General features: G+C 41.5%; 1 protein-coding gene and 1 long non-coding RNA gene across 3 annotated transcripts in view; both read left to right on the top strand.

Annotated features, from left to right (window-relative positions):
- LOC113096293 (pentraxin fusion protein-like) overlaps positions 1-24,045 on the top strand; it is a 65,730-nt gene that overhangs the window by 15,930 nt on the left and 25,755 nt on the right. Inside the window, exon 4 of the mRNA XM_026261656.1 lies at positions 14,226-14,245. Coding sequence (XP_026117441.1) covers positions 14,226-14,245 — 20 coding nt within the window. The remainder of the gene's footprint in view (positions 1-14,225; positions 14,246-24,045) is intronic.
- Positions 4,957-7,590, top strand: LOC113096286 (uncharacterized). 2 transcript variants are annotated; one of them, XR_003288490.1, is made up of 3 exons: positions 4,957-5,095; positions 6,821-7,182; positions 7,426-7,587. It is a non-coding gene; the product is annotated as an uncharacterized LOC113096286 (long non-coding RNA). The 2 variants fall into 2 exon arrangements; XR_003288489.1 differs by having other exon boundaries at positions 4,988-5,527; positions 7,426-7,590.

Genomic DNA, 24,045 nt, shown 5'->3' with positions numbered 1-24,045 from the left:
CAAAAGGTTTTTTGTTAGGTTTTTTTTTTTTTTATCTATGGTTCTCTAACCATAAATGCTACTGTAATTTGCCCCCTGACTAAGCATTTAAAAATTTAGTAGAAGCATTTAAATGTTATAGGAATCATGTCCGAAATTAGACCCTGCAAGAGCGGGAAAATTGGGACCACATGCTTGATAATATCTGATTGGTCAAGACAACATTTGAGGTGTGGCCAAAAGGGCAGTTTAAATACTTAGGACACCATAAAATCTTGCTTTAGTTTTAGCTTTGCTTTTGCTATCAGTCATGCCAGCTTTTAGCTTTAATTAAGCTTTTACTATTAGTCATGTCTGCTTTTAGTTTTAGCTCTGTTTTTGCTATCTGTCATGCCAGCTTTAGTATGCTTTTAGTTTGCTTTTAGCTTTTAGCTTGTAGCTTTGTTTCCAGGTGTAACAGATATGCAGGTCATCGATTCATGGGTTAAATTCAGGCATACAAATGAAACCCTTTTTGCACTAAATGCCTGGCTTGGCGCCAGCCTGGCTGGACTTAAATTATTTTACGATACCCATGCAAGCCTCAAAGGAGACCTGAAACCCCCCCAAATTCCTTAACACACACACACAAAAGAAACCTTTCTTAAAGTTCCTTACTTTTTTAAGTCCTTATTAATATGTATTTTGAATGTTTGTGTATTGCATAAAAATGGTTAATCCTGGGTAAATGGTTAAAGTGATGACTTATAAGTGGAAATGTTTCTCCTCAGTTTAACTCTTTCTCAAATAGTCATGTTTATGTAACCCCCACTCCTTTGCAGCTCATAAAACTTTATGACTCCCCTGGGCAACAGGACAGGAGAGAAGCCAAGTCACTGATTTCTTTTCCCAATGCATTCTAAACTATTACCTTTTGTTTTTATGTTTTCTAAATGTATTACGTATTTCTTTTGGTACATTAGATGTTTCCCATATAAATTGTGACTATCTGCAATTTATTAGCGTGTGTTATTCTTTAAATGTGTGTAATTCTGCATTTGAATGTAACTTCGTGTTTCTATCAGTTATATATATGTACTGTTTGGTGTTCTTGTAATCGTCATGCTTTGACAGACCCACTTATCTAAAGCAAAGTAATGAAAAAATTATTATTCTGGAATTACGAACTTGCTAGAATATCCCTGATGAAATCTGACAAGCCCTAAATCATTAGGGTGTGTGTCTCCACAGAGACAAAGGAACTTTTCCCTCCGCTTCAGATCACGGACGTTCATTGGTTGGTCACGCGAAAAGAGGCGTGAACCATCCCAAGCCATAAGAATCGACCGAACAAGGTTCGCTCTTCTTCTCTTCTTCTTCCTCTCTTCGTTCTCAGACACGCTGCTCTCCTGTGCGACCCTCATCGCTTCCGCGAGTCCCTCGGCGCAGCCCCCCCCCCTCCCAGCATGGCTCCTTCGGAAGCTTTTGTTTTCGTTGTTTTGTTTCTTTTCTTTACTAAGTTTATTCAACTATTCGCCTCTCCACACAAGGAAGACGAATTCTGGAACATTGTTTGTTGAACCTTTCAAATACCACGCGAAGACAGAACAAAGGCCCCGCTCACGCTGCTCCACGCTCACGCCAAGATCCAGCGCAGCTCACACACGCGTCACACTGCCTCCGGCACACGCAAGCTGTTTTCAAAAGGAAGTATCAGTTTTCTATGGAGATTTTAAATGCTGCTTTAAAGTTGGTCTGTGATTTGATTCGTGTTGGCTGAGAAGGGTTACTGACTGTGATTTTCATACCTGAGCTCATTCTGTGATCTCACTCATTTTCTCTCTCTACAAGCTTTAAATTTAGAAACTAAATTTATCATAATGATAGGATAATGTTTTCGTGGCCAGAGAATGATTTTCCTTGAATTATAAGAAGTGATAACTTTATTGAAAATTGATAGGTCAATCTTACAGCCGTTTGCTGGACAAACCACTGTTTGATTTGCAGTAATTTACAGTAAGAGATATCACAATAATTGCTATTTTTCATAATCAATAAAATGTATTGTAACTGTCATATGAGATATATATAAATTAATCATATTCCTGATTAATTATTCAAATTCCCTATATATCATTTGAGCTAATTATTCTGTACAACTCATTGTTGCTACACTAGCTTTAGCTTTTAGCCATGCTGTTAGTCATCACTGTTCTTTGAGCCCGGTTCCAGCGTGCTTCGGCCTGCACGCCTGCTGCTACTTAACCACGATGAGAAGAAACACCACATAGTCTCGTCAAACATTACTTCTTTTTTTTCCATTTGAGAGTTTGGTGTTCTGAGCTAAGTTTTGTAACGTCGAGTCTCCGACGTCTGACCTCGACTGCCCGTTCAACTTCAACCAGCCCACACAACTCCGCGTCTTCAGCCAACGCCCAACCACGGGCTTTCCAAGACGTCACTTCAGTGACATCGGGAAACCACCTTTCAGCGACTCCCTTTACACAGGAGACGCAAGTAACTTTACCTCCAGACTGTGACCTTTACTGGTGTATCTAACATAATTTTAACCTCATTGAGGAACTCAATGCGGGGGTTAATTAAGTGATTGATGGTTGTTCATGTCTATGCAATTTAACGTATTGCTGTAAACTTGGGATTCCACATTTCCATTCTCTTAAACTCATTCTTCCCTAACTTTCGATCTTCCTGCAACTTGTGTGAGTGTGTGCGTTTATGTGTTAGATTGATCTAATAAAGCCTTATTCATATTGAAAAGAAAAGTATCTTATGTTTGGTGCTTACGAGTTAAAGTCTTAAACTGCCGATCTGGTTAATGTGCTAATTGATAGTGTTTTCACTATACTTTGGATATTAATATCCAGCGCAGATTTGATGTTAAACGGCTCATTCAGTGAATCACAGGGCGTCTCAGTGATCAGCCGTGAAACAGTGATTCTGTTCAAATTCCCTTTATAATCTTAAATGATTCCCTTTGAGCTAAATTGACCTGTTTCCCTTACACCCACGCCAATCACAGCAACGAGAGTCAGGTGTTAATCGTTTTTCACTTGCCCCACTTACCACTGCTTGTCTCCTCACTCGCTCTCCCATCGCAGACCACTCTGAACCACGCCTCCCCCGCCACACCTTGTTTAAATGAAGAAAGTTCTGGCACATCCAACTATTAATTTCATGCATGCATAGTTAAATGCATTGGCAGAGGGAGTCAATAGGGCTGCAGTCATTTGGAGATAAGGTTAGATAAATCTGGGTATCATCAGCACAGCTGTGATGGGCAATTTGGTTCTTTCTCATTATTTGACTTAGTGCATATACAGCATATACAGGCTAAACAAGAGCAGTGCAAGTATTGAGCCTTGTGGGACTCTACATGTCATGGACGTCCACTTAGATTTATGCTTTCTTAGACTCACATAATAGCCTCTCTTTCTAAGTATGACCTGAACCATTTGAGTACCATCCCAGAAAGCCTGACCCCGTTTTTCCAGTCACTCCAAGTAGTATGCTATGATCGCCAGTGTCAAACGCAGCACTGAGATCTAGCAATACCAGCACCGATATTTTGCCAGAGTCACAATTTAAGAAAAAAAAAATATTTTATTATCTTAACGAGTGCTGTCTCTTTACTGTGATGCAGCTGAAAACCAGATTGAAAATTGTCCAGGTATCCATTTGAGTTTAAGTATTTGTTCAGCTGATTAAAAACTACATTTTCTATAATTTTGCCTATAAAAAGAAGATTGGATGTTTGTCTAAAATTGCTCAAAATGGCGTTATCAATATTGCTCTTTTTCAGGAGGGGCTTAAAAACTGCAGTTTTTAAGGAGGTTGGAAATGTTCCAGAAAGAAGTGAGGCGTTCACCACTTCTAAAAGATCTGCTTCTAAGCAGTTAAGCACACCTTTGAAAATAGATGTGGGAAGTGTGTCAAGATAGCAGGTTGACGATTTTAGGTGCTGCACTATGTTTTCCAGAATTTTGCTATCAATTACTTTAAAAATAGACATGGTATCTTTTTGATATTGTGGCCGAATCTGTCTGACCTCTGCATTACTTGAGGATGTGCTAATCGACTTCCTGATATTGATGATTATGTACGCCGCGCTTTGTAATTTTTGTTTGTGCGTATGTTGCTGCATATGCTTGTCATGTATGTCTGTGTACTTTATTTGTTTCAGGTGTGAAGCTCGATTGGAGAGTCCACCTGTCAATCAGCTGACGTAGGATGCTGACGTCTGAGATCGCGCCACCAATCGCCTGTCTCCAGGTAGTTTATGAATGGCTCTAACTTCAATGGCGGGGGTGAAGACAGACTCTGGTTTGGGAAAAGAGTTTGCACACTCTGTGAAGACGGTTCTCTTTTTTGAGAGACCAGTCTGAGCGACTGATCATTGTTTGGGGCTCGCTGCTTTTGCAATCTTGCAGTTAGATCAGTTCTCTTTGTCTGTGCTTGAATGTGTTTTCTGCTAAAATGTTTGTTGCTGTCATGAAATCTTCATCTCAGTTCATCGTTCAACATTGTGTAGACTGACGGGAGAGGTTGTGAGTCAGGTAAGCAGGTCGCGACTTACATTTGCACACGTAGTTTACTGAGATGTATTAGATGCACTAGTGTTAGAAGTGGTGCTAGTTATGTATGTTTTTGTTTTTAGTTAGTATAGGTTAGTCATAGCGTCTTGTACGCTGACGATGTTTCTTTCTACCTTTTTTGTTGATAGTAGTTTTTAAACTTTAGTTAAAGGGGCTTTTTGTTATATTCAGTTTTTTTTTTTTTTTTTTATTTAAGCACCACTCTCTTGCTCCTTCCTCTTCCCCAGATTGTCTGTTGATCTGTTTATTCTTGTTACTGTAGCAGTAGGCATTAGTTGTGCCTATTAACGGTCGGCTGGACGGTGATTTAGCTCTAGTTATGAGGACTATAAAGGCGGTTGGTGCATGTCACCTGAGAGGGCATTGCACGTGACGTCATGTCATTGTTGTTGTTCCGGCGCGGTCTGCAAGAGCTGGAGAGCGGACAGCGGAACTAATCAGCATATACTCGGCGGCGCTCGTTGTTGTTCGAACTTCTAGAGAAGCGGATGAGTTTCATGGTTCTTTAATGACGTGCAGTTCAGGTGTGTTTCATATGCCTGTTTAAGGTTATGGTGGGTTGTTCGTCGTCATTGTCGTTCACTGAACGTTTTAATCAGAAGTCCGGTTCAACATACGACTGCTGAGTGACTATAAACTTACTGCATGCTGCTGTTTTGCTTAACTTCACGGATATATGACTGCTGAGTGACTACAAACTTACTGCATACTGCTGTTTTGCTTAACTTCACGGATATACGACTGCTGAGTGACCATAAACTTACTGCAGGCTGCTGTTTTGCTTAACTTCACTGATATACGAGCGCTGAGCGACCACAAACTTACTAGCCCATGTGCTGCTCTACTGTGTAGCCTTATTGACTAGCGTCATTGCGACATCTCCGACCTCGACGGCACCAGGAACGTTAACTTTTCTCTTCCATTCTAGGAGAATTGGTGCGGATGTTTCCATTACTGTGAGTTGATTTTGTGTAATCAGAATGTAAAGGGCTGTATTTTAAGTGGCTTTTGATGCTCATTATTCGTAGTCATCACTGTTCATTGTTGTTTTGATTTAAGCTTCCTTTTTCTTTAGTCTATTTATTATTATTTGAATGTATTTTGTTTAAATCTTTTTGACTCAAGTGCGGTCTTTGTGGCCCGGTACGAATTAAACAAACACCTGGGCCCTCATTTATCAATGGTGCTTACGGACAGATTTGTGCGTAGTGAGTGCGTAAGAACAATTTAACGCAAAGTGTGGGATTCACCAAGTTGTACTTATACGTAGAAATGTGTGTAAATATAAGCACACCTCTGAGCATGCTTACGCAGATAATCTAGTGGTAGAATAGCGACACTACACATAAAAAGCATTTAAGAGTGTCAAAGTAAGCATTAAACAATCCACATATGTCCTGTGTTTCCTTTAAAACACTCAATTTATAATTTGTCTAGTTTTAAACACGATGCTTAATTGGTGTCAAACCCTATAAAAGACAGATGTGAAATATATTTGTCTCAGTGCAATGGCTTATCTTGCGTTATTGGAAGACTTGGCAAACAATGCGCTCCGCAGAGAGCGTGTTTTCCAAGATCGCGCTGATCTGCTTGGCGAGAGCACAGAGTGGCTTCTAAGTAGGTACCGCTTTCCCAAAAATGTACTGCTGGATTTGTGTCGTGATTTAGGACCAGTGTTGGAGAGACAAACAAATCGCACGAAAGCCATTCCCGTGCACATCCAACTCCTGTCCACCCTTGGATTTTTAGCTACTGGCACATTTCAGCGTGAGGTTGGAGACATATGTGGTATATCCCAGCCATCAGTGAGTAGGATCATGCCGGCAGTGTTGGATGCAATTATTTCCTTGGCCCCAACCTACATCCAGTTCCCTTATCGAAATCCTCAACAAGCCACAATAAATAACTTTCATGCCATTGCTAGATTCCCAAACATAATTGGAGCTATAGACTGCACCCACATCGCCATAAAAGCACCATCAACCAACGAATTTAATTATGTAAATAGAAAAGAGTTTCATTCTGTTAACGTGCAAATAATTTGTGATGCAAATTTGTTATTAAACGTCGTTGCGCGGTGGCCTGGAGGAACACACGACTCGTTCGTTCTGCAGAATAGTTCTGTGGGTGTGCGTCTCTAAGAAGGCGCTGTTGAGGATGGCTGGCTCATTGGTGAATTTAAGGCTACAACACGTTTAAAATGCTATTGTAGGGCTATGTACAATTACTTAAAACTATTTCATCATTAGGTGATCAAGGTTACCCGCTAAAGCCATGGCTAATGACCCCCCTAACCAACCCGAGGACCGAGCAGGAACAGGCGTACAACCGTGCCCATGCGCGCTCAAGGAGCACAGTTGAGCGTACAATAGGCCTGCTGAAAGGACGATGGCTGTGTCTGTCAAGCACGGGAGAGACACTGAAGTATCACCCAGAAAAAGCATGCAAAATCATCATGGCTTGCAGTGTGCTACACAACTTGGCCATCAGACAGGGCATCCCTCTGCAGGAACCCCCAAGACCAGACGGCCCTATGCCCGATGCAGTGCCCCTGCCACCTCCTAATGCCGCTGGCATTCAGACAAGACAGAGGATCATACAGACATTTTAGGTAAGTCTGGCCATTGGTCGAGTGCAGAAACATTACAGTGATTTCATTTTGTGTTTTGCAGCTTCGTGGAAATAAATAACTGAAATCACATTAGTCAGCGGTTTATGGTTTATTAGCAATTGTATTTGCGCAAGAGGCAATCTGTTTCAGAGACTCGTTGATTTGAATCAATACATTCGTTATGTTGCTCAGTTGATCCTTTAGGTCATTAATGGATTTTGTTGTTTCCTCTTGATTTTGTAGCACCGCCTCACTCAGCACTCTTGGCGCACGGCCCATGGAAGGGGCAATGAATGGGCCCGGCTCCTTCAAGCTCCTCAGTCACAACGGGTGTCGCTATTAAGGAAACACATGTTCACATTAATTTAATTGAGTTTATCCTATGAATGATTTCATTAAAAGTTTACAAATTGAAATAAAATGTATGAAAAAAAAAAATCCTATTCCAGTTGGCTTATTTTACCTTCACTTTGGGTGTTAGATGGCCCGGTTTGTTCTGTCGCAAGAGCATCAGTGTCACCGTCCTTAGTAATCCCGGACAGAGCCGTGTCTCCGATGATTCAGGCTATGCGGTTGTCCAATGGGGAAAGTTCCGTTGCTGTCTGTCCTCCTCCAGTTGCGGACATTTCTCGTCTGTGTGCTGTGACACGTTTTTTAGCCAATACTTTAATATCAAACCAATTTTTTTATTATTTCTGGGACAGTTCTCTCCTCAGACCCAACGGAATTAACTGCATTGGTGACATTCTCCCATGCAGCATTTTTTCTTTTATTTGTAATTCCTCCTGCAGTTAATGAACTAAACAATATCTGTTGGTTGGATTCAACTTCATTTACAAGTATCTCTAATTCTGTGTTTGTGAAGTTCCTCTTCTTTGCTCTCTTTGCCATTATTGCAGTGAGGAAAAAACACAATCACGTAATTTTTAAAGGGAAGTGTTGTCACCATATATGGTTAATTGGAGGCGTTTCCGAATGTTAATGACCATGAATGTGAACGAGCATGGTACTTACGCACATGTGGTATTTATCAACAATGATTGCTTACTCATGTGCGTAAGAACTGCGTGCGCACATTTGATAAATGCGGATTTTCTTGTACTTAGGCACATTCTAAATTTCATTCGTTGGACAAAATATAGAACCTTTTCTACGCACTGTTGATAAATGAGGGCCCAGGTCTGTATTTTCCTGAGGCTGTTTAGGATATCCAGTTATACAATTGTTCTCCTGAGAGTACCCTGATTAAAGTGGTGAACGTGTAAAATTCAACAATGTGGTGGGGTAACGATCATCTGGAATGTATCTGTCTATGACGAGAATGCTTGTTATCACACTGGTTTGAGACGAATGTCACAGGTCGGAGTGGACCACAGATGTCGTGAGTCTTGCCCCTTCCTAGTTTCCACCTCGAGAAGGTCCCAAGAACACCCCAATGAAAAGACACACAAAAGACAAAGAGAGAGAGAGTATAATTAAAACCAACTTTATTTAAATAATTTGAAAAGGTGTGAAGGGAGGGGAAAAGGGAATCTAAAATCCACTCTCGGGGCCAGAGAGTATAGGTCCGAGTCGCTTCTGACTCTGTCACGGGGACTCTCAGGTAAGCCTGTCAGTAATTTGTGTCCTTTCCTTCACGTGACTCAACAGGGTTTTTCTCAGTAGTGCCTTTGTGTTTCTCCTGCAGGAGAGCCGTCGGTGGGGCCCTTCCAGTTCCTGCACGCAGAGTAAAGAAGGCAAGTAATTCTGATGAATTGGGTGGGGTGCGTACCTGACGCCGTTCGCCACGAGATTCTGGGTCCATGGTTGGAAACACCTAAAAGGTCCACAGGTAAGTATGCAGGTGAATATATTGGGGTCTTGGCCTTCAGTGTATAGTTAAATATGCTAGAAAGATACACAATCCTTAACTTCGATTTTTGTCCAGGTAAACCCTACGGATGGAGTTTGCAGGTGAGTATGCAAGGGCGATGCACTGGTATTTCACTCGGGGCGTACAGGTAAGTATGCAGAAGGACAACTGGGTCTTTACTTTGGACGTACAGGTGAGTATACAAGTGCAACTAGAGCCTGACTCTGGGCATACAAGGACAATACGCTGGCTCTTAGCTTTGGTCGTACAGATGAGTATACAAGGGCAATATGCTGGCTCTTAGCTTTAGGCGTACAGAGGGGTATACAGGGGCAACTGGAGCTTGACTTTGGGCATACAGGTAAGTATACAAGGGCAATACGCTGGCTCTTAGCTTTAGGCGTACAGAGGGGTATACAGGGGCAACTGGAGCTTGACTTTGGGCATACAAGGGCAATACGCATGATCTTATTAGGGTGGGGCCGCTCACACTGGTCACAACTCACAAGAGGTATATGGATATTCCACACTTGTAAAGTAACTGTTGACACGACGAATATTTCAGTGTACTCACATGTTCATTAACACTGGATCTTTCCACTTCTCTTCCAGATAACCGACATCCGAAACAACTGGCAGCACGATCTCCTTCCTGCAATCCTAGCAGATCTGCGACGTGTGTTAACTTCTCATCACTCAATGCATCTGAACACAATACTCCAATAAAGACATTCGTATACTCAACCCTGTGTGTGTATCCCTCTTTGCCCAAGCTCCACAGTACACCATAAACTCTCTCTCCAACTCTCTCCTCCGCTCCTTTGCACCCACAATAACTACTGGGAATCACCAACCCTTCCTGTGTTTCTGATGCCCTATTTATGTGTCTCCTCTTCCCCGAATTGCCCAACCTGGTCTCAGGTTTTGTTAAGGTGGGAATACGTTCTTCCTTTCCTGTGAAAGGTGTTGCATTAATTCTCGGGAATGAAGTTGTTGATAAACCTGACTGTTTTATTCCTGTTGGTGATATATCTGATTTTCAGGAGGTATTTGCTGCTAATGTAGTTACGCATGCTCAAAAATGCAGAATTGGAGATGACATTGTTTTGGCCGACACTTTTATGTCACCTGTGTTCGCTGAGGAACATTTTGGGTCAGGTCCAAAAGGATCTGAAAATGTTAGACATGACAGACATTCTGATACGGCAATAGCTGAGTCTGAATTGTTAGCTGAACCTATTTCTCATGAATGAATTAAGACTGCACAACGAGAAGATGTGTTGTTAACTAAATGTTTTTCTGCTGCGGAAAGTCCTCAAACAAAAGTTGTTGTTAAGGAAATGGGATCCTCACAGAGATGGGGAGAATGAGTGGGATGTTGTATGTCAAATTGTTTTACCTACTGTCTATCGAAAACAAGTGTTGAGCTTGGCACATGATCATGATATAACAGGTCATTTGGGGGTGACCAAAACTTACAACCGCATTCTCAAACATTTTTTTTGGCCGGGCTTGAAGAGCGATGTGTCTAAGTATTGCCGCATATCATGAGTGTCAAGTGATGGGCAAGCTCAACCAAAAGATTCTACCAGCTCCATTAATTCCGATCCCTGTCATTTGCGAGCACATAATTTTGCAGAGCAGAGACATTCACTGATCAGAGTGAGAGCGTCGCGAAATGTCACAAAAGAAGTGTGTTTTTGGTTGCTAGGTCAAGACAACCCAGCACAGATTACCAAAAAAAAAAAAAACATTAAGGGACCAGTGGACGGAGTATATTTTTACAGAGCATCGACGGAGTTGTGCAAGTGTTTTTGTTTGTTCCTTGCATTTCGAAGATGCTTGTTTTACAAACAAGGCCCAGTTTGATGCCGGATTTGCGTATCGTTTATTTCTTAAGGATGATGCAATCCCAACGAAAAAGGGTCACGATCGTGTGTTGGAACCACAGGCGGTGAGTAAAACTGCTTCAAATATCTCTGTGTTGTTAACTTAGCTATCCGCGCGTAAGCACATCAAGTAAACCTTGTACACCTTTAAAGAAAAAAAAAGAAGACATAAAGTGGAACTTAGTCATTTTCCAAAACCATTAAGCAAATATATACAGTTCAATACATACCACATAGAGATTTCCTGCTGTAGTCATTGCTGCTGCTGCTCTCGTTCAGTTTCAGCCTCTGGATCTGATTCTGGATCATAAATAAACGGCTGAATCTGACTGTTAGCCATGGTTTGTTTATGGATGATGTTTTTTTCCTCACGGTAATGTCATGTTATTTTCCTCAAGGTAATGTCACAACTTCCAAATGCTCTCAACGCCAAAGCCTTCTCGCGCTCGTGATTCTTTAGCTCCGTCCACACGTCACGCCTCCAGACGATCGTGTTTTTCCGAAAAGAATTTTCTTTGTAATGTTTTTAGACAAGTGTTGAAAACTTTGGGTATCTCACATCGGATCTCGAGCCTGTATCATCCTGAAAGCCAGGATGCTATTGAACGATTTCACCAGATGCTGAAGTCAGTGTTGAAAAAGTACTGTCTAAGCTCTGGTAAAGAATGGGACGATGGAGTACCATTAGTTTTGTTTGCAGTTTGTGAAGCAACTCAAGAATCTCTGGGGTTTAGTCCTGCAGATTTAGTCTTTGGTCACACCGTACGAGGGCCGCTGAAGGTGTTGAAAGATGGAATGTTGAATGACACTAAGTCATCTCAACAAAATGTGCTAGATTACGTCAGTCGGTTCCGAGAACGACTACATAATGCTATGATAGGAAAGCTGTTGAGCATGAAATTCAACCTGGCAACGAAGTTTTGGTACTGTTACCAGTACCAGGTTCAGTTCTGACTGCTCGTTTCTCTGGTCCGTACAAGGTATCAAAGAGATTGAGTGAGACTGATTTGTAATTCACAAGCCTCACCGCAAACGGAAGTTTCGTACATGCAATATTAACATGTTGAAATTATATTGTTCTCGAAAGGTGTCTGAGAAATCTGGGGAAGAGAAAAAAAAGCTTGTTGCTGTTCCTACTGATGTTTTAGTTGCTGCTATTGTTGCGGTGTCTGATCCTACGATAGTGAAGGACAGGGTGTGGCGGTTTTCTCCTGACGAGTCTGATCCTAATGATGGTGTTACACTTTGTAATGATTTATCAATGTGTGGTAGACTTTCGAATTCTGAGATTTAAAAATGTTTTTCTGAAAACCTTGACAATTTGCTTGAGTCACAGAAACGGGACGTTGTGAGGCTAATTCAAGAATTTCCCATGCTGTTTAGTGATGGGCTGACTCAAATGCATGTATTGCAGCATGATATTCAAGTGAGTGTAATTTTTCCATTAAGCAACATGCTTATCGTATGAATAGTTTGAAACGTTCTGTGATGAGGACTGAGGTGGATTATTTGTTGAGGAATGACCTAGATGAACCTAGCTATAGTGCATGGAGTTCTCCTTGTCTTCTTGTTGCAAAGTCTGACGGTACATTCAGGTTTTGCACAGATTATCGGAAAGTAAATTCTGTGACTGTACCGGATAGCTATCCTCTCCCTAGGAAGGAAGACTGCATCGATAACTTGGGTTCTGCTAGGTTTGTGACAAAATTCAATTTGCTGAAAGGGTATTGGCAAGTGCCATTGACCACTCGAGCTGCGGATGTTTCAGCTTTTGTTACTCCTGATAACTTCCTTAAGTACCGGCTTATGGCATTTGGGCTGCAAAACGCCCCAGCAACTTTTCAGCACCTTGTAAACATTGTGTTGTCAGGAGTGAAAAATTGTAATGCCTACCTTGATGATTTAGTGATCTATTCTTTTGATTGGTCTGTGCATTTGACTGTTCTTCGGACAGTTTTTGAAAGATGCTTGATGCTTCCCTGACAATTAATCTGGCTAAGTGCGAATTCGGTAAAGAAACGATCACCTATTTGGGCAAAGAAGTAGTTCAAGGTCAAGTTCGCCCTGTTAGTGCCAAAATATCTGCTATTGCTGACTTTCCTATTCCAACGACAAGACGAGAGTTACGTCATTTTTTAGGTATGGCTGGTTACCATAGAATTTTCTGCCGAAATTTCTCCACTGTAGTACATACTCTAACCAGTTTGTTAAGCCCAGCGAATGCTTTTATTTGGACTGTTGCATGTCAACAAGCTTTTGAAGGTGCAAAGTTGTTGTTGACTAGGGCACCTGTTCTTGCTGCTCCGGATTTTACACGTTGTTTTAAATTGGAAGTTGATGCTAGTGCTTTAGGCATGGGAGCTGTTCTTATTCAAGAGGATGATGAGCATTTTGAGCATCCAATTTGTTACTTTTCTCGAAGATTCAACCGACATCAGTGAAATTATTCTACCATTGAGAAGGAAGCTCTGGGTCTAATTCTGGCTTTTTTTTTCTTTGTTACTACTTCACTTTATTGCAGTTGAAGAATTAAAACCTTTCAACTTAGTTATGGATGGTTGTCTGTTCCTGTACAATAGCAAATTCTCGTTACTATATTGACACACACATGCAAAACTTTTGTTATGTCTAATAATATTCCTAGACAAATAACATCTAAATTATGAGGGACGTAACAATGATCTTCTCAGAAAACTCATTGTGTTTGCTGTCTGAGACCATTTCACTGGGAATTGACTTTGGGGTTTGTCAGTCACTCAACAGTGGCAAAAAGAGTAAGCCGTCCTTTGGTGCTGAATCTTGTAGCTGTTTTGATATATCACAGTCTGTCTGTGAGGAACTCTGTGGGCAGGGCTCAGCTGGGATAGTGTCGACTGCAGTGCTTGTTTTGGCTGCATGGTGTTATCAGTCCTTGTGGGATATGTCAACCACATGATGACTCGGGGCCAGTGTGTGTGTGCTGAATGGATTGACACACTCTGATGAAGGATGACGGAGGGAGAAGTAGATATTCTCTTTCGGCACTCTAGCACCAAGTTTGTTTGGGTGGAGACCATCCAGTTTAAACAGTTGTCTATGGCCTCGGAAAAGATTGAAGTTGTCGATGAAATCCACTCCTTTCATACTGCAAGATTTTTGTAGCCATGTGTTCAGCCCAAGCATCCGTGAAAACATATTTGTTCCCCTTGCTGGGATTTAAGAACGACGGAACTTTGAGTCTTCCAAGTGTTTCAAAGATTTCACTGAAGTCCTACTTAAGGAGTTCTGACTGCTCTTTCCAAATATCATTAGCCGTGTTTCCACTATCGAGCTAGGACTGGGCGTGCTAGTGCGTGCCAGGGCCAGTCGCGTTTCCACTGTCACTTCCGGAGCTTGATCGTGCCTCGCCGGGGCTTCCTCGGGGCCAACGGCCAGGTTTTTTCGGCCCGACGAAATCCTTGGGCCAAAGCGGGCCAGCTGGGGCTAGAGGAGGGGTTATGAACAAAGGCGGAGTTTCTCCGTGTCTGGAGAGCGTCAGCGCGGATCATTTCAGAAAGAAAACAACTTTAACACCAGCATTAAAGACTTTTTAAAATAAGTTGAGCTCAAAACTCACTCTTAGTCAGCAGCAAGTGTTTGAAATAACTTGATCCGATGTGGATTACAATCACTAAACAAGGCAGAAATATTTATAAGCGATGTAAAAGACTATGCACGATAAACATTAACATTACCATGGTAAATATGACCGCTTGGAGAAATCAGACGTCAGCATCTTATTCTCTATCACAATTGTGTATTTATTAAGTAACATTTTATCTGTCGTCTTGTTTCGTGAGTTTAGCTCCACGTTGCATATCATCAAAATATAATAATGATTTTTGTTCGGGAGCTTTTATAAAAATAGAGAGTCTGTGCTGTGGATCATTTCAGAAAGATAACAGCCTTAACACCAGCATTAAACGCTTTATTTAAATAAGTTGAGCTCAAAACTCACTTTCAGTCAGCAGCAAGTGTTTGAAATAACTTGATCCAATGTGGATTATAATCACCATACAGGGCAGAAATATTTATAAGCGATGTAAAAGACTATGCACGCTGGGCATTAAACATGGAAAATATGACCGCTTGAAGAAATCAGACGTCAGCTTCTTATTCTCTATCACAATCGTGTATTTACTAACTTATATTATCTATCACAAGCCTTGTCTCGAGAGTTTAGCTCATGTTGCCTATTATAAAAATATAATAATGTTTTTGTTCGGGATCCTTTATAAAAATAAAGATATTCATTCTTAATGTGACGTATAGGCCACTGTGACTACAAATAAACAGAAACAGACTCTACTGAATAAGCAGGCTATTTTCATAAGCGTTAAAAATAAATAAATAAAATATAAAGTGTATTTATGTGCGATTAATTTTGAGTCTTGATAAATTAAATCATTATGATCAATGTATCACTTATTCTATAGTTAAAACATCCATGCTTTTGAATTTGAATAACAAAGCATGCAAACAAACGGCCGCTTTTATCATGTTCGTTTTGTGATCGCGCATGTTCCAGTGACTTATTTCTTAGTTTTCTGATAACTTCTCTTTGTTAGTGAAATAATGAGGTTGCATGACGTTGTTCTGAGAGGCGTGTAAAGGGCGTGTTTTAGTGACGAGCAGCGGAGCTTCAAGCTCCACTGTGGAAACCCTGCGCTACTCTGGCCTCGGTGCTACTGGCCCGAGGCTATGAGCCCCGCCCGGCCCGCTTTAAGCCCTGGCTCGCACTGGCCCGACAGTGGAAATGCGGCTATTCTTTCCCACATGGATGATGATTCGATTTTGCAATCTTGTGCTTCATCAGAGTGTTCTTAATTTCCTCGTTTACATCAGAGACCGTGCTTGAGGAAGGTAGCATGTTGTTGTAGTCCCGCTACTAATGTTTCTGATAACAGAGTCACCCACTATCAGAGTCCTGGGCTCGGCTGCGCTCTGAGCTGAATGCCGCTGTCTGCACATCCTTGAGAGCCTGTTAGTAGCGACGTTAGCTGTTGGCTGATCCGATCCATGTTTTATAACATTTGGGGATTCCTCACCCACATTCATTAATGCTTCAAATCTGTTCTCAAAATGTACAGGGGGAGTTAGAATACCGTTTTTTACAAGTCTTCTCATAGTCGAATCTGGGGTAGAGTAAGCTATGACAGCATTACGAGAAACTTGTGACAATCTGATATCTCGTGTTCCTTTGGGGTCTCGCTCCATGTTTGTACCATCGATTAGTGTGGCGATCAGTTTCGGCTTGTTCCTCTACACTTGGTATAAACTGTTGAGATTCATGAGACTCACCGGCTGTATGCTGAGGGGGTCCATGACTATGTTCTGCTGAGTGTTCCGCCAGTTTTGGAAGTCCAGCCAGTAACTTTGTTTCAAGAATCACAGTCCTTTGTAGAAGTTTGCAACAGTTCATGCAACAAGTAGATCCAACAGGAAGAATTTTCTCTCTCTTCTGTTTGAATGCAGGCAGTGGTTATCCAGTCTCAGGAATGTAGGCTGCTAGTAGTGGGAGGCAAAGTCTTCTTTTTGTAGTATTTTTCCGGTCCCAAAGTTTTTAGTTTTAGCGTTTGTTCAAAAAATCTGTTGTTTGAGCACTGTGCTAATCTGCTGAAGTAAAAATCTTAGAAGAATCTGAGAAAAGTGCAGAAATAAGAAGCAAAGCGCAGAGTAGTAAGCTAGAATGTCTGAACGGTAGCAAAAGCCCTGTGCACCATGTGGTGCACACCTTGGAATCATCAGCTTAGAAATACATGACAGTTAAGATTGTAACTCTTCGTAATGTCTTTAAAGCAAACAGTGATATTGATGTAGATGTGGCAGTGGGGCGTCTATCCTGTAGCCTGGTTATGAAGATGAGTGTCTCTCAGCAGTGAGGTCCATGCCAGCTAAGATTTGAAAGCCTTAGTGATCTGAAACAAAGAAGACAGCAACCAGCGGTGCACAGTAATATGCTCGTGCTAGTAATGGGGAGGGAGATGGGACGTGTGTTTGTGTGTGTGTGTGTGTGTGTGTGTGTGTGTGTGTGTGTGTATGTATATATATATATAATAGGAGAGTGGTAGTGATTGGAGCGATTTGACAACTAACCGCATCAACTGTTCACAGCCTTTGCCTCCGTTGCCTGACTGAATTAACGCTGCGATACATTTCATACAAGAACCACTTTGGCAGGTTTACTTGAGTTTATTGAACACAATTTATCTTTGGCAGTATGGTTCCTTATGGGGCTTCTTGCTCACAGAATAATTGAACATACAAGAGCTTTAACATTAACCCCCAAACATTAGAAGAGATATTACTGCCTGAAGAAGAACCACCCAAAACAAACCTGTTTCATTCCGGCAAAGAGAAAATACTTTATTGAGATGTTCTTAATATAGCCTACTGGTTAGCGAAGGGGTATTCTCCCCTCTAATGAGGCCTCATTCTTCTCATCCGCCATCCTCGTTCCTCTCATCCTCCTCTTCATTCTTCTCCTTCTCCATTTTCTTATTTTTAACCTCCTCCTCATTCTTCTCATCCTCCTCCTCATCCTCCTCCTTGCGGTTGTGAGTAAGGCCGTATTGGTACAACTTTTACAAGAAATCACAGCGAAGTATCTATGTCAAGTGCTCATATCAATTAATTCCATTGCTTGACAAACAACATGGCAAATTTGCTTATATAACGACTTGAAATCTGGTGAGATAACTATGAGGGAATCCTGACAAATCCTGATTTAACGCTTCTTATGGAGATATATACACCATCTGATAGTTCCTGAGTGAGCGATAGCTCTTGCGAGTCATTGAGCATGCTTACCGAGAGGTGATGCCACGTATATATGATCCGTGTCTAATAGGAGAGTGGTAGTGATCGGAGCGATTTGACAGCTGATTGCCTCTGTGGCCTGACTGAACTAATGCTGTGCTCGATTAATCTGAAGAATTGTTGACTAATGCTGGGTATACACCAAAATATTTTTTACATCTTATAAGATTTTCAAATGAGGATAAAAAATCTTAGATTTACCCGTTTTGCTCCTATAGTGTGTGGTGTGCCATAATGTGACAAAGACAGTACACCACAAACGAACAGATGTTCAACCATATTCTCAACTGTAAACACAGGAAATCTTGCAAAATCTTCTGATACTTCAGAATAAGCCTTGCAGAAAATATGCAGGAGGAAATTGCAATGATAGTGTTTGGAATGATTTTCACAGAAAATTCACAGAATAAAAAAAGAAAGACAAGGTTTTGGGTGAAGTCGTGGAAATGGCGGGGACATGGTCTGTACAAGTTACAGAATAATCTAGAGTTGAGCAATTTTCACAAATTCTCACAGATTTTTTTTTTTTTGGTATAATTGTTGTTCTCAGTTCTCTCTTGGAAAAGAGATCTTATTCTCTTTGAAATTGCCTTATTAAATACACTTTAAATACTTGTTATCAGATCTTACATCACTCTTTAAGAACGTGATCATTCACTTTCTAATTGGATATTGTAGTGGCACCTAGTTGCTTCTAATTCTTCTGTACCACTTTTTGAAGTCAGTCAAATTATAACCAGTATTTGAAACACGAGCAAACCATGATCTTCTTTTGAAATGTTTACTTCCAAAACTAAATAAAAAAATGTTACATGGTACACACGGTCAGAAAACTGTGTTGCTTCCAATGTCTCTAACTTCAAACTAAAACTAAACACATCCAATTGCTTGCATTATGACGTAGTGCGATCTGACTGGCAGCTCAAAATGATTAAATGTTAACAGATCTACACATTACTGAGTATGCATTTTAAACCAAAATATTTCTTATGAATTTTAATAAAATATATTCTTATTAATTTTACTAAAATTATTATTTCAGATGAACTAATCTCTATGTGGCTCTTACATTACCCGGCCCCTAATTGGTTAGGCAGGAGGACTAAGCAATTATAAACTTAAATACTGAGAGCCAAACAATTTCTAAACGTCCATAAACTATCAACTTGTTTCTTATTTCTTCACTTCCGAGGTTGCGCCTCTTCCAACAAACACAGTTTGTTTATAGGCCTTTCCAGAGTGTTGGTCTTGGACTTTATCTTCACTCTTCGTACTGTTCCACTGGAGTCCAGGAACATTTCAGCTACCCTTCCCATGAGCCAGAAGTTCCGTGGGGAAGAACTATCCCCTATTAACACAACATCTCCCTTCATGAAGTTTCTTCTTGGCTTTTGCCATTTCTGGCGCTCCTGAAGAAGTAAAAGGTATTCACGTATTCAGGTATTCATCTAGTCCAAAATAAATCCACAAGATATTGAACTTGCTTCTAACTCTTTCTTGCGTACATGTCATCTTTGCTGAAAATCCCTGGAGGCATGTTGGGTTGAGATTTCAACAGATGTAAGTGATTGGTTGTTAGAGGTTCTACGTCATTCACATCATCTGAAATAGTTGTAAGTGGCCTACCGTTGATGATGCTTTCGACCTCACACATTATTGTCAGAAGACAATCATCGTTCACTGCTTGCTCTTTCAAAAGGGAATTAAGGATTCTTCACACAGTCCAAATTTGTCTTTCCCAAATCCCGCCTTGGTGCGAAGCAGCTGGGCTACTGAATATCCATTTTATTCCCTTTGACTGCAAGGCCTTTTCAATCTTGTCATTATCCAGCCATTGAATTGCTTCTCTCAACTCTCTTTCAGCGGCCACAAAATTTGACCTCTCATGCACACAAAGTGACGAATTGCATTAATGCAGGAGTTTGTGTCGAGGCTATATGCAACTTCGATGTCCACCGCTCTAAGAGTGAGACAAGTGAACATCATGCCATCCCTTTTGATTGTACTCTGGCCCCGCCTGACATCAAACGGCCCAAACAAATCAATTTGTGAAAGGAGGCTTATCTGGCAAAAGCCTATCATCTGTTTCAGTTTCCATGATCTTTTTTTGATATTTCCTTTCTTTCCTCTTTCAGTTTCCACAGATTTTCTTTCACCTTTAAAATCCAGGCCGCTGCTCTTTTTAGTTTATGCCAGTCTGAGTAATAGCTGATCAGTTTGTCGATGGGTTCCATGTTTTCTTCAACTTTAACTATGTTGACTGTAGCTCCATTCTTGACTTCCGGATAATTTTGAAGGCTTTCCTTCCTTCGCTCAGGTTGTTCCGACCAATCACATTGTCCAGCAAGAAGTCCGGCCCATTGATCCAGGTTCCTCCTTGCACCAAACTTTTAGCTTTCAGGCCCCTGCTGGCTTGATCTGCAGGATTTTCCGTTTTTCTGACGTACTTACATTGTGATGGCTTGGTTGCCTCTCGGATCAACAAGATTCTGTTTGCAACAAAAGTTTTGAAATGAGCAGTTTCACTGTCAATATATCGGAGCACAGTAGTACTGTCTGTCCAAAAAAATAGATTGCTGCAATGGAGCTTGAAGCTCTTGATGTAACATCTTGTCTATTTTAACAGCGACAACTGCTGCGGTCAACTTGAGTCTGGGAATGGTGTACAGTTTGACTGGAGCCACTCTTTGTGGCTTAAACACAACACACTAGCACATTTCTAATATTCAAATATGTTAAAGGATTTTTAGGCTGCAAAATTTAGGACAACCAGAACTGGGAACACTTCCCATAACACCCGATGTACTTGTTAGAAGAATGCAATCTATTCTAATATTAGTCTGTTTCTTTCTGACTTGACACACAACTGAGATTAACTCACACACAATACACTTTAGACAGTAGTTGCTTTACTAAATTTATAGAGCTTCGTTGTCGATTATTCTCATGAAATTGTGATTTATTTATTATGATTATCACAATTTATGCTCAATTGTTTTACCATTTTTTTGATCAAGATCAGATCCAGCGGTATTGGATTTTGTGTCTGTTCCCCAGCCAGCATGGAGAAGTGGAGGAGGAGATTCCTAAAATTAACCACCCTCCGTCAAAAGGGGAATGAGGTGAGTGGTGTGGCACAAGAGTTCTGGACCCTGGCGGTAAGATTGGGATATAATGATGCGGCCTTGAAATACTTTTTCAACGTCTGTCTGGACAACCCTGTGCCGGAGAGAGAAATTAATGAGTTGGAGGTATTTGATTTTTGGGGGTCCCATCTGTCTCTCCAGGTGGGATGGCCGACTCTAGACCGGGGTCTACAGACAGGAGGACCGCCAGCCCAGCACCACTGCACAATATGGCCGCCAGTCCAGCGCAAAAGCACAAGGTGGTCTCCAGCCCAGCACCACTGCACAAGATGGCCGCCAGCCCAGCGCCACTGTGCAAGATGTACCACAGTTAGGCCTCAGGAGTCAAGTCAAGTCACCGTTGTTCTTCATGGGCAAAGTCAAGTCACCGATGATCTTCATTAGCAAGGGCAAGTCACCGTTGATCTTCATGAGCAAAGGCAAGTCACCATTGATATTCATGGACAAAGTCAAGTCACCGATGATCTTCATTAGCAAGGGCAAGTTACCAATGATCTTCATGAGCAAGGGCAAGTCACCATTGATCTTCATGAGCAGAGTCAAGTGACTGTTGATCTTCCTGAATCCAGTCAAAACACCATGGATCCACCAGAGTCTCTCCACGTCTCTGCTGAACTACTAGAGCCTCTCCACGTCTCTGCTGAACTACTAGAGCCTCTCCACCTCTCTGTGGAACTACCAGAGTCTCTCCACATCTCTGCAGAACTTCCAGAGCGCTCGACTTATCCTGTCGTGGCCACGGAGGCCATCCGCCTGCCCTGTCATGGCCATAGAGACCATCTACCATCTCCTCAGGGCCACGGAGGCCACCCTTAACCAGTTTGTGTTCTCCATTTCAGGCTTACCTAACCAGACCTGCTCTCCTGTGCCATCGATCCCGCTGTGGTGGTATTCTGCACCGTCCTGGTGGGCTTCTGTCTCGACCGCACGGATGTGGTGGTTTTATGCGCCATCCTGGTGGGCTTCTGTCTCGACCGCACGGCTCCAGATCCACCCTGGATACTTGCCCTGTTGGCTCGGCCCTGGGCTTCTGAACTTTCTGTTCCATCATGGTCTTGTGTTTTTTTTTTTTTTCTGTTTCCCTCTGTGGACCTGGCCCTTCATCCCTTCCCCTTTACCTCCGCCGGTCCACCTCCCTCCTGGTCTCCTTGTTTTTGTTTCATTTTTGTCTTTTGCTTTTCCTATCTCTGTTTCCCTCTATTACCTGTCTCTCTGTCCCTCCCCCTGGTCCTCCGCCAGTCCACCTCCCTCCTGGTCTCTGTGTTCCTTGGTTTGCTCTTGTGTTCAGGTGGAGCATCTAGTAGCTGCTCCGTAGAGAGGGTAATCGATGTCTGGTCTGTGTTTCCCTGGGTGTCCACTAGTGGTCTTACTTCCCCATAGGCACCCCACTGCAGGCACTACATTTCCAACAAAGCCTTGTCCCTTCATCACAGTTAATTGCACACCTGTTAATTGCACTCAGCTGTCTTCACTTTCATCGTCATCACCTGTCTAAATATACGGGTCTGTTTTCTGTCTGTGTTATGGAGTCCTTATTTTCCATAACCTTGTTTTCTGGCGTTCCCTTGTGTTCTCTAGTTTCTAGTTTGTTTTTGGACTGTTTTCATGGTTATGACCTTCTGCCTGTTTGGATACTGATTTTGGATTACCCATTAAAAACACTGCTCTTGGATCTCTAGTCTCCTGTGTCCTATCATTACAATTTGGTGCAATGAAATGTGTTTGTTGTTTAAGGTTCAAAAAACACATTTTCCACATATTGTAAATGAATGTTTCTCCTCTATCCCTGCTTTTCTGAAACGTGTTGATTTTTAAAAAATTTAATCGGTCTGAAAAGCGAGGTGTGCTCTATCCAGTGTGTTGTGATTATCCAAATGTCTCAAGCATATGACAGAAATTTTACACTCTGTCACGCTGTCAGTCTCTGTTTTCCTGGGTGTTCCCTAGTGAGCTCACTTCTCCTTAGGCACTTCACCATAGGCACTTTAATTCCTCTAGTCTGGTTCTGTCTTCACAGTAATTGCACTCCAATTAAATCGCACAGGTGCTGACAATCCTTTGTCATTAGTCTCCCTATGTATAGCTGTCTTTCTCTGTCATCTGTATGGAGTCCTTACCCTATGTGTCTAATGCTCTCGTCTCCCGAGACTTTCCCTTACCTTCTTGTTCCTCCCAGTTCCCGTTTCATCCGGTTCCCTCTTTTGTTTTGTTTGTCTCACAAGACTGTTTATTTTGTATTTACCCTTCTGTTTATTAAACACATCCCTTGCAATTGGATCCTACCCTCTCCTTGTGTTTTTCCTAAACCCAACCGTCACACACTCCTTATCATACTGTGATGCGTGTCCCAGTCAATAAAACGGCACTATAAGACAAAAACAATAAAACCCATTACAAACTAGTCATTTGTTTTATCCAGTGAGGACATACTTACGGATTATAATGACTTATGCTGTTTTTTTTATGCATCGCACGGTGTTAAACACAACCATGTTTGCATTTGTGATTGGAGAAACGACAAATGACAAGCACTACTCTACCCTGCTTAAAAGTCACATTTGAATCATCTGTGGAAAATCTTTTAAATATGTACACATACTCACAGACTGGGAGTCTTCTCACCCAGGATCACGAAATAGTACTCAATAAAATGTGCTGCTGTTCTGGAACTTAACCGCTGATTTCTAGTTGTGTCCTCTTTTGGAGGGTCAAACAAAATTTCACAATAAATCTCCATGACAACAGCGAGAATCAAAGGTTACACCTTCTTTCGATGCATGAAGATTTGGGTGGCATTTTGCAAATCTTGTGGGGGCGTGCTTAAACAAGTTGTTTTATCTCTTTGGGTTTGAGACTTTAGTCTTTGCAACTTTACAGATCTTTATGCACCCAGAGCATGTCACACTCCATAGTGAAAGGAAAATTTTAAATCGCATGATATGAAGAAAAAAAAATTAACAAAAAAAAAAAAAAAATCTTAAAACTCAATGTTTATCATTGGTAATGTTTATATTCATTTAGCATTAGTAGTTCATTTACTATAAAATCTTTAACTTAAAAAAAGACATAAAAAACAGTATCCCTGTACTAAAATAACGTGTGAGAGAGAGAGAGAGAAATACAACTTTCTAAATAACAC

This window comes from Carassius auratus, unplaced genomic scaffold (assembly GCF_003368295.1).
Source record: "Carassius auratus strain Wakin unplaced genomic scaffold, ASM336829v1 scaf_tig00215906, whole genome shotgun sequence".
Lineage (NCBI taxonomy): Eukaryota > Metazoa > Chordata > Actinopteri > Cypriniformes > Cyprinidae > Carassius > Carassius auratus.
This window is presented reverse-complemented; position numbering and strand designations above follow the sequence as displayed.